The following is a 20030-nucleotide window of genomic DNA, read 5'->3' as shown; positions in this document are numbered from 1 at the left end:
GTAACGCACAGCAGCCCTCATCATTAACAATGCTGACTAGTGCTAAAGGTAAAGGTTCCTCCGCACACGCGTGCTAGTCGTTTCCGACTCTAGGGGGCGGTGCTCATCTCCGTTTCAAAGCCGAAGAGCCAGCGTTTGTCCAAGGACGTCTCCGTGGTCATGTGGCCGGCATGACTAGACGCCAGAGGCGCACAGAACGCTGTTACCTTCCCACCGTAGTGGTGCCTATTTTTCTACTTGCATTTTTACGTGCTTTCGAACTGCTAGGTTGGCAGAAGCTGGGACGAGTAACAGGTGCTCACTCTGTTACGCGGCACTCGGGATTCGACCCGCCAAACTGCCAACCTTCTGATCAACAGGCTCAGCATCCTAACTCACTGAGCCACCGCGTCCCCTTTGAGCCACCGCATCCCCTTTGACTAGTGCTACCCTGAGCTTAATGTAACAATAAGGGGGGCATTTTTTTATCACCCGTGCACTAAAATAATGCGATCTGCATGGCAGAATACATGCACACTGGGAAAAAAAGGCCACTGAAACTGCTTGAGTAACTGAGACTGTCTCTGCAATAAATGGATTGGTATTACCAAGTATATTATGTTTCTTTGGAGTTTTAGAAGATTTACATCTGTAATTTTTTACCATTCAAAAGACATGAAGATACTTATAAACGAAGCTTAGCATCTATTGAGAATCATTAACCTAAGGACTTATAATGGAGAAAATATTGAATTTTGGAGATGAAAATGTAATTTTCTTTATCCCATGATTAGGTACCATTAGGTACAGTAAAAGTTCTATGCTGCTAATTAGAAGAGCCAGATTTACTTCACAGCACATTGGACATAAAAGTAATCAAGAAAGACATTTTAGTGAGAATACAGTTATTTTTTAATAATTCAAATAGCAATTTATTATGTCTATTATACATTGTTGCACAATTTGAGGTTGGTTAAATACAATCAATTTTCAAAATTTCTTGGAATAGTTTCTAGATTGCAACATGCAAGTGTCCATGAAAATATTTGGCTTTTTTTTTCTTTTGAAATTCTGAATAGGCACTTACATGAGGGAATCAAGCTCTATCACAGGCTTTAAGAATAAGATAAATGTCCCAGCACGCAGAGTATTCTTGGCTTTATCAAAGTGCCACAGTAATAAAACAATTCTTTTCTAAATATAATTTAGTAATTTTGCTTACTTCACACAGGAAGGTAACCAACAATACTTGCACTGAAGTTTAGAAACGTTTTTGATAAATAGGCCAAGTGAATTGTAAATGTGAGTAGCCTTCTATTCGACAGGTCCCCAGAGAGTGCTAAACAGGCAGTGTGGTTCTGAAAATTACACATTAATTGTGGACAAATGGAGGCTAACAAGATTTGCCCGGAGACACTACATTCCAGAATGAATTATAAAAAATAAATCAATCTTTTGCTGCACAAGAATACCATTTTCGGAAAAGCTGATGTTTTTCCTCTATATATTTTTGTACAAGCCCATGTTTCATCACAGAGGCTCAGCGTGGAAAAGGAATATGATATTCTACATTTGAGGTGGACAGTGAAAAGCATGTATTTGATGCAAAAATAAAGTTTTGTGCAAATGACCCAGTATTCAAGAGTGTAAATTGGTAAAAACTTATCTTAAAACATTTTATCGTATACATTGTACCTTTAATCAAACTGGGGTTTAATGAGAGAATTCTGTATTTTAGCCCAGGTCATATAAATCTTGAAGTGAATTGGAATCTGATCATAGTCATTGGAATGAGTATGCGAAGGGGCAGAAAAAAGAATGCAGCCACTTGTCTTGAAACGCTAATTCTGAAAGAAGCTTGTTTGTACACATTCGTCCAAAAATTCTGAAAACAGTAATATGCTTTCAGATCTATTCCAAATACATTGTATTTTATATATATTATCTACTTCCCTGGGGTAAAGACAATAGTATCATTATAAAACCTGAATTTGTCATTTTAAGACAATTTTTTTTATTAAGTCTCCAATGTTACAGACAGCAGACATTGAGGAAATATGTATGATATGTAGTCGTTTATAGAAAGAGGAAATGCTTGAGTTTACCGTCAATGAAAGCAAAATTTAGATGCACCATACTACATGCATGGAAACACATAACTAGACTTCTTTAAGCTTTATGCAGCTCTGACTGCATCACACCAGACAAAAGTAAAATGTGCAGTATAAAATAGCTTAAGAAAGTTCCAGTGTTTCAGAAAGCACTTACTTTAAATGTATGTACAGAACTGAATATTTACTTGAAGAATGCTTTAGTAGTTTGGGAAATGCAGCACTGTAAGATGAGGAAGACTGTTGTAATGGGTGTTTGGCCTTTCTTTCCTACAGGCTGTTGCCACTTTTAATTTGTTGATCTACCGATATACCAGTTTTTTCATCCCATAGATCCAGTTCATATTTCAGGCTGTTCTGCAGATGCCTGTGGCTCTGGACTTTCAAACCGCTGATGGAAGTTGGTTCTTTGTTTCCTCAATTTCTCAGGAGCTTTTCTCCAGAGAATGATTTCCTATTGCAGGATGCAAGAAAATACTGGATTAAAACACTGGTGTGGTCACAGACTAAGTAGCTGCACTGGGAACTATCCAATCAACCCCTGTCAGGACCTACCCCAAACCACGTCTTAGGAAGACAAAACTCTTGGAGCCAATTCTAGTCCAAAAAGAAATCTTTACTATGACATGCTTGGCTGTGGGAATACAAGACAGGATCTAATATTGTTCTACAAATTGAAACCTTATAAAGAGTTCCCTGTTCAACCCCCCCTTCCCTAACCCCATTTGGTCAGCCCCCCATCATTTACCTCGTGTCATCCCTTTCCTGGGAAAAGGAACTTTGGATTTTATGGTTATTGCTCTTTTCCTTCAAAAGGAGACACAAGCCAGATGCCTCCTATCCTAACCCCCCCCCCCTTTTGTTCCCCCAGTTCAAAAGGCTTCTCTGAATCTTTGAAATGCCTAAGGCAGGCTGAATCCACTTTCGTTCCTTCCTCCTCGGGAGATGGCAGAATCCATGGAATAATGTTTTAAACATACATTTATGAATATGATATAAATGGATTCCGACAACCCCCTTCTTTGCATCTAGCTCGCTTCCGATGAAGTACAGCATATTTTATTTAGCTGCACCATTTTTTTATTGTCCTTTATTGTCCAGAATAAAGGTCACAGTACAGGGAGTCCTTGCTTAATGACCCTTTGTTGAGTGACCATTCAAATTTACAACGGCACAAATCAAATGGTAATTATTGTTGGTCCTCCAAGTTACAGCCGATGCAGTACTCCTGGGGTCCTGTGATTAAAATTTGGACATTGGGGGGCCCCCCGCATTTACAACGGCAGCCTGTACTCCACCTTCCTCCACCCGCCTGTCTTCCTCTCAATCTCTTGCCCTTTTGGCTGTCCTGCACTTACTGCCACTTATTCTCGCCATTCCCCTCTCTCTTCACCATCTTCCTTCCGCAGCTGAGGACAGGGGTAGGCAAAAGTAGATGCAGGATGGCCCAAAGAGTAGAGATGTCGGGGAAGTGGGGAGAGAGAAAGCTGGGCAAGAGTTTAAGTGGAGGCGGCATGACAGAGCAGCAGAAGTGCGAGGTTCTTGTCTAACAACCGTGCAGTTCTGCCCTGACAGCTGCAACCAACAATACTAGGAACTGCTGTTGCTAACTGGTGTGGTCATACGTTTCGCCTCAATGACCTCTTTGTTTAGTGACAGAAATTCCAGTCCCAATTCGGATAATTAGGCAAGGGCTACCTGAATCCAGCTGTGATAATGAGGTGTCTTAAGACTGTATTAAGATCAGGATTTGTTGAAATGGAATAGTCATTAAGTACTATCTAAACAAACATTCATAAGCATACAGTTTAATGCTGAAATCTTTCTGTTCAGTGGATATAGCTTGTTTAATTATATCAATTTCTCTGAGAAAAGTCAAAAGGTTTGTGATGTCAGTGTTAATTTTAAAACATACACCTCCGTATGATTTTTCTGGCTGTAAAAAAACTACCATATGTGGAAGCTATCATAAACACATCAATTTCATATAAAGTATTCCAGTTATAAAACCTTATACCTGCTGCTTGAAGTATCGTCTGTCTTCTTCATCTACGAGCACTAGGTTCAAGAAGTATCTTACAGAAAATTTTTTGTTTACATCTCTCATTGTGGGAGTAGGATCATAGCCAGCCAAAAAGAGTCTTATGGGAATAGATTCACCTTAAATTTAAAAAAACAAAAAAAACATTCTTAGGTTTTTTTAAAATAAATTGATTGCAAAGTTCAGTACTGAATTATTTGCAAATTTATAGTTTACAATTTTTTTACAAGCCATTTTTCAATAAAGCCAGCTGAGTTAACTTCCTGAGGGGCACAAATGGCTTTGCGGAAGCTTCTTTTAGGAAATTTAAGATAACCCTCTGCATGTCATTTTTGGGGGAATCACAGCTTTGTAGAGCAGGGATGTCAAACTACTGGCCCACGGGCCAGATGCATCATAGGGAAACTGCGCCTACCCCATTGCTGACAATGGCAAAAAAGTCACGAGACGTTGCGACGCGACACGTCACGTGACATTGTGAGTTTGACACCCCTGTTGTAGAGTAGCACACTCCTCTTATTCTGACATCTGACTGTCACTGTAGGAAACAAGATGTTGAGCTAGAAAGTTTTTTAGTCTAGTAAATTCTCACTGCACATTTAGTTTATCATAATAAAAGAGCACATTTGACCTTATTTTTACTTGACATATGAAAGCAAGTAATGTTTTCTCATCTTGCTTGCTTCATCAAAGAAGTAAGACAAGTCATATAGGAAGGAACTCCTAAATTAGGAGCTCAGTTGTTTTCAATACTGTTTATAATTGCAGGTGTCCTTAAAAATCTCAGCTGATACAAATATATCCTAACTATTCTGCATTACAGATAAGTAAGAGCTAAATGCACCCACTCACCTTTAACTGGCGCACCATCCATTATTTCGTATTTCGCAATAGTTTCCGCCTCTGTTGTTGTACTGGGTCCTAGATGGTTATATAAAAGTACAAGTAAGTAGCATAAAGTTTAGTTTAGCTTTTCCTTTTCAATTTTCTATTTGTAACTGCAATTATTTCAGTAGGATAAAATCCAGTATGAAGTATGCTTTAATGTATATTCTAACTTCTACCTTGTATTTAATTACACAAAAAATTGAAAAATGATTCTAAATGTCACAGAATTTTAATTAATACACTTAGAAAGGTTTTTTTTACTCCTGTAGTACTAAAAACAAACCATCAAGATAATTGAATATGCCCCAAAGATGTGCTAGTTATTTCTGCACATCAATTTGCCAAAGCGAACAAATGTGATTCTAACTTTTGAATATTTACTATAATTTATTATTGTTCTGAATCATCTCTATTATCAAAAACTCTTATGCTATGCTTTTTTGAGATTCTTCTATATTTTAAGCCATTGTATAAGTCTTCCATCTTTCGTAAGGCAATTAAAAGTCAAAATAAAATTACATATGACAATTTAACGGTAATGCTTTAAAAACTACTTCAGAGAACCCTTGGAAGAAGAATGTTATCTGCAAATTAAAACTAGTTTAAGTTTAAAGTTGCAGTAAATTTTCGTAATTTATTAAATGGCATTCATGCAAATTATATTCAAATATTATTTTTTAAAAAACAAGAGCCTACTAGAAAAGGCAACACCTAAATCAGAGGTCTTCAAACTCGGCCCTTTTATGACTCGTGGACTTCAACTCCCAGAATTCCTCAGCCAGCATGCCTGGCTGAGGAATTCTGGGAGTTGAAGTCCACGAGTCATAAAAGGGCTGAGTTTGAAGACCCCTGACCTAAATGATTAACAACGAACTATTTTTTCTTCATCTTACCAATTCCAGTTATTTCTTTTTTTATCAGCTGTAATTCCATATGTTGAATTTTTATTCTTACTAAGAGGAAATAGATTTTTCCAACAATCACATCCTTTAAGTGATACCTTAAAAGAAAGAGATTTGTAAAAAGTTAAGATTCTTATGCATTAATATCTCTGTATGCATTTGGTCTCAGAGACCAAAGGCTGGAACACAACTGTTAAGTTGGGATGATTAACAACTAGCAACTAACCGTTAATTTTTCCATTGGTGGTTGGCACAAAGAAGGATTTCCCACAATCCAAGAGTAGGGAGTACTACATTAAAATTAGTATCATTCAAACATGTTTTCTTGAATACTGTTAGGTCCTTAGAATAGAATATTACTAGCATTTGAATTGAGCTGATTTCATTTTAATGCATGCTGATTAGTGTACATTTAAAGTGGCAATAAAGTTTTTATTCTATTCTATTCTCAAAAACAGACAATAGCTAAAGAATCACAGACCAAAAAAACTTAGCCAGCTGCTAACATTTTTCAAAATTTGTTCCATATGCCCTTGGCCAAAATAATCCCAGACATGTACTCTGCCCATATTCTGGTGAAGTCAGATATGCAATTAGAAGACCAGCTTAAACAAAAATACTCCTAAATATAGCCATTGCTTGATTACGCTAGCAGCAACAAAACATTCGAGTATCCCCAGCTAACATACATGGGTCATGGCAAAATCTTGAGATTGTATATTCATGTATATTCTTCCAAACTCAGTCTTGTGCAATATTTTAATATTTTCTGCAAATAACTAATTTGCTGCATAAGAGAAATCTATTATTCCATTTTATTCTTTACAGTATTATAAGGTTTTATTTGCTGTTCTGGGGATGCTTTAAACATTCCGGATTATGCAAAATTGTGAAGTAGTCCAATCTACCATTTCAAATCTCACCACAACTATTTTCTATATGAGTAAACAGTTTTATATGTAAGGAAAAAAGAAAAGCTACATGAACACTTTCAAAATAAAGATGAATCCTTCTGAACCGTGATCACCATAGGAAAAAAGATTGGCAGTTTTCCCTAAATACAACAATTAGCAATCAATTGCTAATCATTCCCATGTGCCTTGAACTATTCTTGGCTGGCTGATTTTTTCAAGTCTATGTGTGTACTTCATTTAAATCAGACATACTTGGATTTGTTATATTCAAATTCTATATGCAGACAATCTTCAATGCCAACTTCCATTTTAATAGAGTTGTTAACATCTGGGTATGTTGCAAGCTGGTGAACAATAAGATCGTATTCTTTGATCAAGTCCGACAATCTTCTTACTATTGTCACTTTAAGGAAATACCTATAAAAGAATGACTTTATTAGAGACTGCATAACAGAATATTATAAAACTCAATATCGGCAACTGCAGAGATAACCATCTGTATTAAATCATCAGTAGGCTGTTTTTAGGCCCATAAATTGCATTATAGTTTGAAATGTATGAGAATCAATTCAGTTTACCTACTCTAATATTCACAACCATGGCAGTTAATAAGAGTTGTTTTATTTCTCCAAAGTAAAATGGAAGGGTGTTCAGTTTTATGCTACAAAATGTATGCGCACATCTACAGAAAGAATATATTTTGAATCCATTTTGTTTTAACTTTTGAATGCTTCTATTTCTTAAACTGAACAGTATTAAGGGATTTTTATAATTTTTATGGAAACTTCTTTTGATCAAATGTTTCTACAAGCAGAACACATTTGATTCAATCTATTGAATTTTAAAATGTATACCTACTGACATTCCAGTTCAGCTAAATTAGAGTGCTATAACTAGTTACATAAAAATTTCATACCTCAATCTAACATTGGCACCAATGTAGGATTCATATGGTTTCTCAACTTGCATAAATTCAAAGTCATAGCTTCTACTTTGTGTTAATTCACCAGGTAAGGCCAGCTCTTTCACTAAGTTTACAAATTCATGAGTATTGCTCTTGTCATTGAAAAGTTCTACAAAATTAAGGAATACAGTCAGAAAATACATAACAGAAACATTTCTGAAGACAATGCAAGTTTTATTAATAATTTATTATTTGGGTTGTTGTGAGCAACTGGCAAAGAAGATGTAAGTGTTATTTTTTAAAGTGAAGCCGGAAGAAAGAACCTAAAAAAATAAATTTAACATTTACAAACAACATTTAGTTCAATAGTTCAATTGCAATATAAAGATCTTATATTCCACTGGAATTCTAAAATTGTTAATGATGTTGCTTAGATAGCCTGATGTATTTCAATATCAACGTAACCAATTTAACAAACCTTTTATATTGCATATTTAACAATTGAATTTTAGTAGGATTTCCTCCTCCCACTTTCACATTTCTCATAGTATAAGCATGGAACTATCCTTTAGAAAAAAGTTTGCTGATGAAACATAAAAGGCTAAATTCAGTTTTAGGCAAGCCAACTTCCTCTTGTGCAACAGCATTTTCCTTCTTCTTCTACTCTCCTTTTCAATCTATTATATCATCTGTACTTACTGTACCAGTTTTGGGACCAACTTAGTAACCAATTTGTTGTGCAAAACATTTTGCAACATGTGGGAACATAAAAGAACCTCTCTTTGAATCACATGCCTTTTGCAAGGCTCGTACAACAGGTTCGAACATTGCCTCTGGCTATCTTTATCATGTGCCAAGGCAGAGGAGACTGCTTTAACACTCCTGCAACTTCTCTTTTGAGTATTTTGCACAACCCATCATCATTCTGTGGGTCATGGTAAAATATGCATTTTTATAGGACAGCAGCTTGATAAAACAGTAGAGGAAACGTTTTAATTCTTTCTTCTCAAGTATTGTACTATTGACTTCAAAGAAGACATATTCAGCATATTTGAAACTGTTTCATTGGCTCCACAATGGTGGAACATTTGGTGAAAATGATGGAACTTGCTGATATAGCTGAATTGACTTCTTTGATCAGACAAAAGACAGCATCTACATTTACTGTTGAATGGAAACTTCTTGTAGACTTTTGGAGTGAAACAGAAAAAAAACCCGAACTTATTATTTATGGTTTTGATGATTAAAAAGAATCTATTATAGACGGAGGAGAGAAATGTTGTAACCACAGATTAAGAGGTAAATTTATAATCATACTTATAACTGGTGTAAAGAAAATCGGAAATTACTTCTTTGAATCTTTTTCTTTACTTTCTTTTTCCTTTCTTGCACTTTTGATTTTTTCTCTCTGCTTTTTCTTACTTTGTTAGCTTTTATATTTAAAAAAAACTTTAATAAGTGTGTGTGCATGTGTTCAAACATGCATTATATACATACATACACATGCACACTACATTGACATCACATAAAAATTCTCTTTTAATGTATTTCACATTCTATTACACATTCAAATAATAAACAGTTCAAAACAATCCCAAACAGTTCAATCATTATTAAGTTCAATATTTCCTATTGCTTGCTGTTCAGCTACCCCGGTATTATTCCAGTGCCATGTCCAAATTAAGATTTCTACAAATCATGGTGAACATTTCACAATTATCCAGATTCAGTGCCAGGTGTATAACTCACCAATTTGCCCTACGAATTCAATTCTTATTCCTTGATGCTCTAGCCTCTTTCCATGTTGTTTAAATACTATGTTTACCTGAAGAAAAAAACCCAAAATATTAATGTAACGCTCCTGTACCTCTGCAGAGTTTCATAAATCATTACACAAGGACGTAGCTGCAATAGGAACAATTTATACCCAATTTTTCATTTTATTTGTAGAACTTCTTATGTGTATGCCTTCAAGTCAGTCAACTCCTAACAATTATTTATTAAATTTCTACACAGATATGTCCGTGCAATTTTCTTCGCAACTTTTTCAGAAATGGTTTTACATTGTCTTCTGCCTAGGCCTGAGAGGAAATGACTGGCTCAAAGTCACCCAGTAAGTTTTCATGGATTAGAAGTACAATTTCTTGCTCTCCGGCCAGTACCTTTAACCACTACACCCTAACCCTACAACTAATAATGGCTTACAAGAATTTAAAATTAAATTCCTCAGAAAAAATGCCCAAGATAGCATAAACAAGATTTTTAGAAAATTAAGAGCATTTCTTGCCAACTCCTTTCAATGTCTTGGTGGCTTACAAATAGAATATCAAAATACAAATATTAAATACTGTATATCTATCTGGCAATACAAAAATCACAAAAAATCAGGAAAGAATAACGGAGTTAGTCTATTTCAATGCTTTAGGAATCCAGCTGTGGTTAAAGAGTCTTTAACAGTAATCACATATCCTAGAAACAGAGAACTGGTTTTGAGCTGGGATAGCTCTTTCTTCCTGCAATTTCAAGAGTCTTGGGGATGGGGGGAGGATTGTTTTAGCCTAGATTTTGGGTAGAGAATCTTAAAGATGTAGATAAAATGCTTTTCTTTAGTTTTTCCTTCCTTCACTTAAAAGGAACATTAGGTAAAGGTAAAGGTTCCCCCACACATGCGTGCTAGTCGTTTCCAACTCTAGGGGCCGGTGCTCATCTCCGTTTCAAAGCCGAAGAGCCAGCACTTGTCCGAGGACGTCTCCGTGGTTATGTGTTCCAGCATGACTAGAAGCCAAAGGCGCACGGAACGCTGTTACCTTCCCACCGTAGTGGTCCCTATTTTTCTACTTGCATTTTTACGTGCTTTCGAACTGCTAGGTTGGCAGAAGCTGGGACAAGTAACAGGCGCTCACTCTGTTACGCGGCACTCGGGATTCGACCTGCCAAACTGCCGACCTTCTGATCGACATGCTCAGCGTCCTAACCCACTGAGCCACCACGTCCCTAAAAGGAACATTACACCTGACCAAACTCTCAAATCAGATATAACTATTGCTAAGCACATTGATTTGTGCTTTAAATTGTAAGCCGCCCTGAGTCTTCAGAGAAGGGCGGGATATAAATGGGATTAAAAAAAAATAAAAAAATTAAAAAAACTCTAAGGGGACAGCTTTTATAATGAAACCACTTGTTAACATATAAAAATGATAATCTATTCTAGTTCTACTCAGAAAGCAAAACATAATTAACCAACCACTGAAACTTTAAAGCACACTACAGCCATGTTAATGTTTGCTTCTGCTTATATGTTCTATTATGAGCCATTCTGAGGGTAGAAAGGATACAATTTACCTTTCCCGAAACTGATTCTCCATCATAGAACAAGTAATGTTTTTCTATTTTGTTATCTTCTGTTTTAATTTCAGCTGTTTTTCGTGATTCAGCATCATTCAGAACAACATCAATCTCACATATGGGACCAAACAAATTTCCAAGAAAACTCTGCAATAAAAGTAATACTTATTTAAAGGCATGAAACAGGAACTTTATCTAGTACAATACCATCGACAAAAATATTGGAAGCTTTGGAAGTAATTATTCGACATAAAAATTTAAAATATATACATTCATAATAGAAAGAAACTCTTACAGCAAGATATTAGGACAGGAATACAGCTAAATTTACTGTAAAAAACAAATATCTTGCTACAGTAGAAACCTAGCTTTTATAACATAGACTCCCTCTACGCTATTCTGTTATACCCTGTATCACTTTGAATCAATTTTTTAAACATTTCATTTCTAGGTTTTAAATACTGTATAGGAATGTACCGGTAATACAAATTACAGTATATTAAGTCAATATATTAGATGCAGGATTCTTTAAGAAAAATATGTTATGTGGTGTTTGAACTACATTAGACCCTAAATTAAGCCTAAATTAACACATAAGAATATATTACAAACTCCTGCTCAGAGATTCTGCCTATAAGAGTAGTCTCTAAAGTTTGGGCTAGTTCAGGGGGTAGGCAACCTTGGCTCTTTTATGACTTGTGGACTTCAACTCCCAGAATTCCTGAGCCAGCATAGCTGGCTCAGGAATCCTGGGAGTTGAAGTCCAAGAATCATAAAAGAACCAAGGTTGCCTACCCCTGGGCTAGTTGGACACTATTTTTAAGAAATGGCCACCATAACGGACTCAACCAATTTATGAGATACAGGCTAATGAGACTGTTACCTCCTACCAGTTTCTTTTATCAATTCTCTATGGTCTGCCAAATTAACACTTTCTTTGCAGGAGAGCGCCCTTCCAAAACAAAGGACAGATAAAATGGGTGCCCTAAAATATATTGCCCATGACTTACAGCCATTCATTCAGCACCTGTTGAGCTGATGAGTGTGCCGGAAAAATGGACAACTCCTGTCCAAAGTTACAGCCAATGTAGCATCCTCACGATCATGTGATTAAAGTTTGGGAGCTTGGCAGCCTGCACGCACTTACAACCTCAAAAGGCACTTCAACTCTCCTCACCCGCCTCCCTCCCTCTCATCTCTGTATACCCTTTTTGGCTAGCTGCTGCTCTGCTCTGCAAGGAGGCAAGCAGCCTCAGCATCATGCAGCCCTGGGGCTGCTTGCCATACCCTAGGACAGGGGTAGGCAACCTTGGCTCTTTTATGACTTGTGGACTTCAACTCCTAGAATTCTTGAGTCAGCATGGCTGGTTCAAGGAATTCTGGATCTTGAAGTCCACAAGTCATAAAAGAGCCAAGGTTGCCTACCCCTGCCCTAGGACAAGGGTGTCAAACTCGCCACATCACGTGACGTGATGTATCGCGACTTTTTTTTGCATTGACAAGAGCTAGGGTGGGCACGAAAGTGAAGAAGAACTAAAGAGCCTCTTGTTGCGGGTGAAGAAGGAGAGTGCAAAACTTGGGTTGAAACTAAACATTAAGAAAACCAAGATCATGGCATCTGGCCCTCTCAATTCCTGGCAAATAGATGGGAAAGAAATGGAGGTAGTGACAGATTTTATTTTCCTGGGCTCCAAGATCACTGCAGATGGGGACTGCAGCCAAGAAATTAAAAGACGCTTGCTCCTTGGGAGGAAAGCCATGGCAAATCTAGACAGCACACTAAAAAGCAGAGACATCACACTGCCAACAAAAGTGCATATAGTCACGGCTATGGTCTTCCCAGTTGCAATGTATGGCAGTGAAAGCTGGACCATAAGAAAGGCTGAGCGCCAAAGAATTGAAGCCTTTGAACTATGGTGCCAGAGAAGACTCCTGCGAGTCCCTTGGACTGCAAGGCGATCAAACCGGTCACTCCTAGAGGAGATCAACCCTGACTGCTCTTTAGAAGGCCAGATCCTGAAACTAAAACTCAAATACTTTGGCCACCTAATGAGAAGGAAGGACTCACTGGAGAAGAGCCTAATGCTGGGAAAGGTTGAGGGCAAGAGAAGAAGGGGACGACAGAGAATGAGGTGGCTGGATGGAGTCACTGAAGCAGTAGGCGTGAGCTTAGATGGACTCCAGAAGATGGTAGAGGAGAGGAAAGCCTGGAGGAACGTTGTCCATAGGGTCGCGATGGGTCGGACACGACTTCGCAACTAACAACAACAACAACAAGGGTGGGCACGGCCTCCGTATGATGCCATCGGCCCACGGGCCAGCAGTTTGACACCCCTGAGCTAGGAAGTATTACTTCACCCAGATGCCTATTCTCTTCAGCCACACCTGGTTTCCCAGCCCAGCGCAGCACATGCCAGCAAGCATTCATTTGCTCCCAGACCAGTCCAGCCAGCATCAGCCAGCGTTTGTTTGCTCCCCCCAGCCTGCCCCAGCAAGCATTCACGTACCCAGTTGCCTTTTTCCCCCAGTTCCTTGCATAGACCTTTCACCTTTTGCTGCGTCCTCTTTGGATCCAGCTTCTCCTGTGAGTGTTCTTACAGTACACGTGGCTTTCTGAGTCTTTGTAAAGCAGCAATCACTTTGGAAAAAGCCATCTTTCCAAAGGCATTCTGAAGACAGCACAGCTTTACAAAGGCCCAGTACTGTAGGAAACACTTGCTGGAGAAACCGGGTCTGAAAAGGAGACAGCAAGAAGCCAAAGGTCAGTGCAGAGAACTGGGAGGAATGAATGCCTACTGGCAGTTGGTTGACTCAGGCTGGGAAGCCACATACAGCTGGGTGGGGGGGGGGGAAGTAACTGGGCAAATACTCCCATGTAACACCTCTACTCCGTGAACTGCATTGGCTCCGGTTGCTCTCCGGGTGAGATTCAAAGTGCTGGTGATGACCTATAAGGCCCCAAATGGCTTGGGTCCGGGATATTTGAGGGAACACCTGCTGCCAGCATCAAGTTCCCTTCGTCCAGTGCGCTCGCAGAGGGAGGGTCTTCTCAGGGTGCTGCCGGTAAAAGATTGCCGGTGGATAACACCCAGGGAGAGGGCCTTTTCTGTGGGTGCGCCTGCCCTCTGGAACCAGCTGCCTGTGGAACTCAGAACCGCCCCTGACCTACGCTCATTCCGCCGGGACCTGAAGACTTGGTTCTTTGAGCTCTCTGGCCCAGGCTGAGAATTTTAACTGGGGTTTTATTTTCAGGGATAATTTAATCTTTTAATTCTCTTTTAACTTTGCATTTTATATTGATGTGATTTTAAAATGCCCTGTAAACCGCCCTGAGTCCCTCGGGAAAGGGCGGTATATAAATCTAATAAAATCTAAATCTAAAATCTAAATGAATGGCTTCTGGCGCTTGCTGATTGCTGCCCTGGAGGCAGGGACCAAAAGGACATAGATGGGAGGGACAGGTGAATGGGGGGGGGAGTTGGAGGCAGTCCCTTACCTGAGGTTCAGGGCTGGGAGGGGCTGAGCCCAGAATGGCATGGATTGGGGTGAGTGCTCACTTAATGAACCATGATTCTCAGTTAATGACTGCAGTAGGAAATACCAGGATTGCTTTATAAGTAGGTGCAGTCACAGGACATTTCACAGTAATCCTGGTCCAAAATATGCAGGTAAGTCAAGGACTTACCTCTACTATTGCTTTTATACAGGTATTTTTCCTCACCTGGTAAATATACTGACACTTTCAACATAAACATTCTGCTTCCTACTCAAAGAGACTCGTATCTTTCCAGAGGTTATCAAATTCTATTATTGTGCTAGTAAGGCAAGATTTAAGCTGACCAATTCCCATTCCACAATATACTGTAGCTGTGCCTAGTTTTTGAACAATATTAAAATAAGTACATATAAATAGATGTCACCTTATTCTATTTTATCTTAACCTACTTTTACTTTAGTTTTTTAGCTTTATGTCTTAGTTTTAGACAAATAATGTTCTGGGGATTTTGCTCCTGAAGATGTAGCTTGCAATGGTAACAACAGTGATAATACTCTGAATTTGCCTTCATTCATAATACTCTGTATTATTCTTTTAGCTTGCATTTTATGTGTGGTCCTTCTTTTTTTACTTATAAACAGTCTGTTCATTGTTTTGTTCTATGCTGGTCTTTGACCAAAGATTGACTGACTAAAAACAGCACTGAGCTACAACTATCTACCATTTATTTTCTGTGAGAATAGAGGCATTGCTGGAAATGCCTCTACTCTGAAGCTGGTCCCTAAAATTCAATAAATAAATAAATAAATCAGGAAACCTAGCAGGCACTGAGGGAAACATTACTAGGCATTTTGGATCTAAGAATGGGACAGTGAGGACCCAAATTTATGTATTTTCTCCTTCCTTCTTTTCCATGAACACCTAATATATTGCCTTTCATCTACTGTATAATTTATTTTGCTCAAACCATGCAAAGAAAGCCACAGCTTGTCATACAAACCTCAAATTCCAGGCAACTAACTTAAGAAGGAGAAATGTTTGCAAATTTTACTATAACTTGGTCTTGCTGCATCATCTTCATCTAGAAGATTTTTTTCCCTAAGCTTGTGGCACAGAAACAGACTAAGGAGAGGGCTAAAGAGAAGTTCCTTGAGGATGGGCTCCAGCATGAGTCCAAAAGCTCAGAAGACGAAACTTTTGGTCCCGGTGACTGACCCAGATTGGATCCTGCAGACTTTGGAGACCTACAAAATGGGAATATTCCAGCCACTATTCTCCCCCTTCCATAACTCCCTCCTGTCACCCGAAAAGGTTATAAGGGCTGCCATCGGATCCGTGGATTATATTTTTAAAAACATTTGTAGAAAAAAGAAGTAATAGCCAACAACTAAACAAAGATGACAAGAATATGGACCAAAATGGTTGCTCCTTATCAAACCAAGGCTCTTTACAATTTGCTGAGCCAGCTAGTTCGGCATCACTGGGAAACCAATTTAGCCATGGTTCATTCCAGAGGCATATCACGTAAATGAAGTATTTAAACATGATCACACAACGTGATTATGACAGCTTAATGATTGTGGGGAATGAGCTCCAAATCTGCGACTCCCCCTTATACTCCATATACTTTAAATGATAAATACAGTGACTATAGCTTGATATGGTACCATATCTGGATGGCAAAAAAGGCAACTACTAGAGTTTGCTTTCTGTTGCTCTCTGCTATCATCCAAGATTGTCCATATTTTTTTAGCCTAGATATGGTAGACCTATATCTCCCCAGTGGGGGGGGGACATGAGTATAAGAATCCTAATAAATATACATTTTGTACATTTCATATCCTTTTTAAAGAATAAAGAAATCAGTTAATTTAAGAACTTGAGGTATTGTTGCAACAACTTACCATCCTAAATATGCACTCAGTGTGCACTGTTATTCAATATATGGGAAGGAATGCACTAACACAACTTATCTAACAATGCTTTTCCTTGGAGCAATCACTGAATAGATACTTTTCCCTCACAAAAAGGCAGTGTTTAAAACGTAAAATAAACAGCAGTCATTCAACTGTGCATTTTAGAAAAAAATGCAACAAACTACGTACTCAAACTTTGTCAATAATTTTTATATTCTTTTTCCATCCAAGCTCAGAGAGCATCAAACTCCGCAGGTATCAGTGAACATATTACAATGAGTTCATTTTCTGTACTTATCAGCTTCCATAACTAACTTATATTCCCTGAGCTGGACTGTTCAATCAAGCCCATTGCCGCTCTTCAGGCTCACTACTTAAATAAAGTTTAGGTCAGGGGTCTTCAAACTTGGCCCTTATATGACTTGCGGACTTCAACTCCCAGAATTCCTCAGCCAGGCACGCTGGCTGAGGAATTCTGGGAGTTGAAGTCCGCAAATCATAAAAGGGCCAAGTTTAAAGACCCCTGGTTTAGGTACCCATCAGGATTTTAAAAAGACGGCAAGCATTTCAGTAATGGCTGCATAAGAAAAGTGAGTCTTTCTTTCAAGGATTCCCAGCACGGCTGTGGCTTTTTAAAGAATTAATCGTAAATGGCATTATCCTAGCAAAATGAAATTCAATTGTGAAAAGAGTAAGGTTCTACATTTAGGCAGGAAAAATCAAATGCACAGGTATAGTATAGGTGGTACCTTGCTAGATAGTAGTAACTGTGAGAGAGATCTCGGAGTCCTAGTGGACAATCACTTAAATGAGCCAGCAGTGTGCTGCAGCTGCCAAAAAAGCCAACACAGTGCTAGGCTGCATTAACAGAGGGATAGAATCAAGATCACGTGAAGTATTAATGCCACTTTACAATGCCTTGATAAGGCCACACCTGGAATACTGCATCCAGTTTTGGTCACCACGATGTAAAAAAGATGTTGAGACTCTAGAAAGAGTACAGAGAAGAGCAACAAAGATGATTGGGGGACTGGAGGCTAAAACATATAAGGAACGGTTGCTGGAATTGGGTATGTGTAGTTTAATGAAGAGAAGGGTGAGGGGGGACATGATAGCAGTGTTCCAATATCTCAGGGGCTGCCACAAAGAAGAGGGAGCCAAGCTATTCTCCAAAGCACCGGAAAGCAGGACAAGAAGCAACGGATGGAAACTAGTCAAGGGGAGAAGCAACCTAGAACTAAGGAGAAACTTCCTGACAGTTAGAAGAATTAACCAGTGGAACAACCTGCCTCCAGAAGTGGTGAATGCTCCAACACTGGAAGTTTTTAAGAAGAGACTGGACAGCCATTTGTCTGAAATGTTATAGGGTTTCCTGCCTTAGTAGGGGGTTGGACTAGATGAGCTCCAAGGTCCCTTCCAACTTCTTCTTCTTCTTCTTCTTCTTCTTCTTCTTCTTCTTCTTCTTCTTATTATTATTATTATTATTATTATTATTATTATTATTATTATTATTATTATTACTCCTCAGGGTGCCACCGGTCAGAGAATGTCGTCTGGTGGCCCCCAGGGGGAGGTCCTTCTCTGTGGGCGCGCCGGATTTATGGAATCGTTTGCCGGTCGAGCTCCGGATGCCGCCCGACCTTCGCTCCTTCCGACGCGATCTGAAGACCTACTTGTTCGAACAAGCCGGCCTGGCCTGATGGGTTTGGGTTTTATTATTGTTTTAATGTATTTTTACTTACTGTTGTAAGCTTTTGGGCACCCTGTTTAATCTCTTTTAATTTTTGTATTCTTGTACTTTTATATGTTTGCCCTGTTCACCGCCCTGAGTCCTTCGGGAGAAGGGCGGTATACAAATAAAATTATTTTATTATTATTATTATTATTATTATTATTATTATTATTATTATTATTATTATATTATTATTATTATTATTATTATTATTATTATTATTACCTGTCCAAAGGACAACCCCTGCAAGAGAGGTTTCCCCCCCCCATACGTCATTTTGCAACTTGGCTTGTGCTTTCCTAAGCACACACGCCCAGCACGACTAAAGCCCGGGAGAAAACACTTAAAAAGACAGCACCAAAAAAGGAAGCGGAGCGTTAATTTTCGGCAGCCAATTTAGCGGTCCTTCGGAGTTTTCGGCCGCCCCGCTCCGGTGGCCTTCGGTTAACCACCCAAGGACAGGCAGTGAAGGGCGAAGTTGGGAAGGAGCCAGCGGCCCAGATCCAAAGGAGCCGCCCCGGTTGCAAACGGGACGCTGCCATCCCCCACCCCCCAACCCCGCGAGGTTTTTCCCTTCCACACGTTCTCCGCTCCTCGGCTCTGGCGGGTCGCGACTAGACAAGACACGCGTCAGGCCAGGGCTTTCCCCCCCCCACCTCACGCGCAACGAGTGCGCGTGCGCGCACGCACGGGACCGATTTGACGTCACCGCGGAAGGCGGAATGAGCGCGTGGAGGGACGAGGGGGGGGAGTGCGAGCTCGAGTTAGCCGCCCCCGCGCGCCGAGAAACGGCCCTCGGCGGGGGCGGAGCCAACAACGGCCGAAGGAAAGACGGAGGGGGGGGGAGAACGCCCGTCTCCATGGGAACGACCGGCCTTCCTCCCCGCCTCCAGAGCGGCCGAGGCCCGGCGCTTTCCCAGAAGGGTGGGAAAGGCGGGGGGGGCAAGGCGAAAGCAGCAGCGCTTGGCACCCCCTTCGCAAGCCACCGTTCCCCACTCCGTCCGTCAGTTTCGACGGCCCCGCGCCCCAAGAAGCCTCAAAACAGTCCCCCGCTTCCTTACAACCGGGCAGCCGCTCGCTTACCATGGTCAGCCGAGACTCCTTGGGCCCCCCCCGCCCCAAGCAAGCGTAGCAACTCCGGCCCGCGCCGCTATCATGTGACCGAAGAGGTCGTCACTTCGTTCCACGCCCCCCCCCACCCGCCTCCGGCACGTGACCTCCCTTACCACCGAGGAGGAGTAAGCCGAGCGGGCGGAGCGGCCGACTCCGGTAGCCTGGGCGGCGGTTGGGGGCGCTGTCCTGGGCGGGTCTAGAGAGGAAAGATCTTGTCTAGGATTTGGGAGGTTTGATATCTCAGTGGTGAAAATGCTTCCCCCCAAACCTCTCTCTCTCTCTCTTGCGAGTCAATGGATAAAGCAGGGGTCTTCAAACTTGGCCCTTTTATGACTTGTGAACTTCAACTCCCAGAATTCCTCAGCCAGCATGCCTGGCTGAGGAATTCTGGGAGTTGAAGTCCACAAGTCATAAAAGGGCCAAGTTTGAAGACCCCTGGGATAAAGTCTGCTCTATGATACGTTTAGCCCAGGGCAGGGGTAGGCAACCTTGGCTCTTTTATGACTCGTGGACTTCAACTCCCAGAATTCCTGAGTCAGCTATGCTGGCTCAGGAATTCTGGGAGTTGAAGTCCATGAGTCATAAAAGAGCCAAGGTTGCCTACCCCTGGCCCAGGGGGTCTTCAAACTTGTCCCTTTTATGACTTGTGGACTTCAACTCCCAGAATTCCTCAGCCAGGCATGCTGGCT

At 40.2% G+C, this 20030-nt stretch overlaps 1 protein-coding gene across 1 annotated transcript; it reads right to left on the bottom strand.

The window, feature by feature from the left end:
- Positions 1-867: 867 nt before the first annotated feature.
- Positions 868-19489, bottom strand: VPS26A (VPS26 retromer complex component A). The gene is made up of 9 exons (XM_083364830.1): positions 19312-19489; positions 11082-11231; positions 9489-9564; positions 7752-7908; positions 7088-7252; positions 5913-6019; positions 4984-5052; positions 4108-4250; positions 868-2544 (listed from the first exon to the last, which is right to left on the bottom strand). Exons 1-9 carry the CDS (start codon positions 19312-19314, stop codon positions 2431-2433), a joined length of 984 nt encoding a protein of 327 aa, XP_083220956.1. The 5' UTR covers positions 19315-19489; the 3' UTR covers positions 868-2430.
- Between the last annotated feature and the right edge of the window lie 541 nt (positions 19490-20030).

This window comes from Vipera ursinii (genome assembly GCF_947247035.1).
Source record: "Vipera ursinii genome assembly, chromosome: 5".
Taxonomy (NCBI): domain Eukaryota; kingdom Metazoa; phylum Chordata; class Lepidosauria; order Squamata; family Viperidae; genus Vipera; species Vipera ursinii.
Note: the sequence above shows the minus strand (reverse complement) of the source record. Positions and strands in the feature narration are given on the sequence as shown.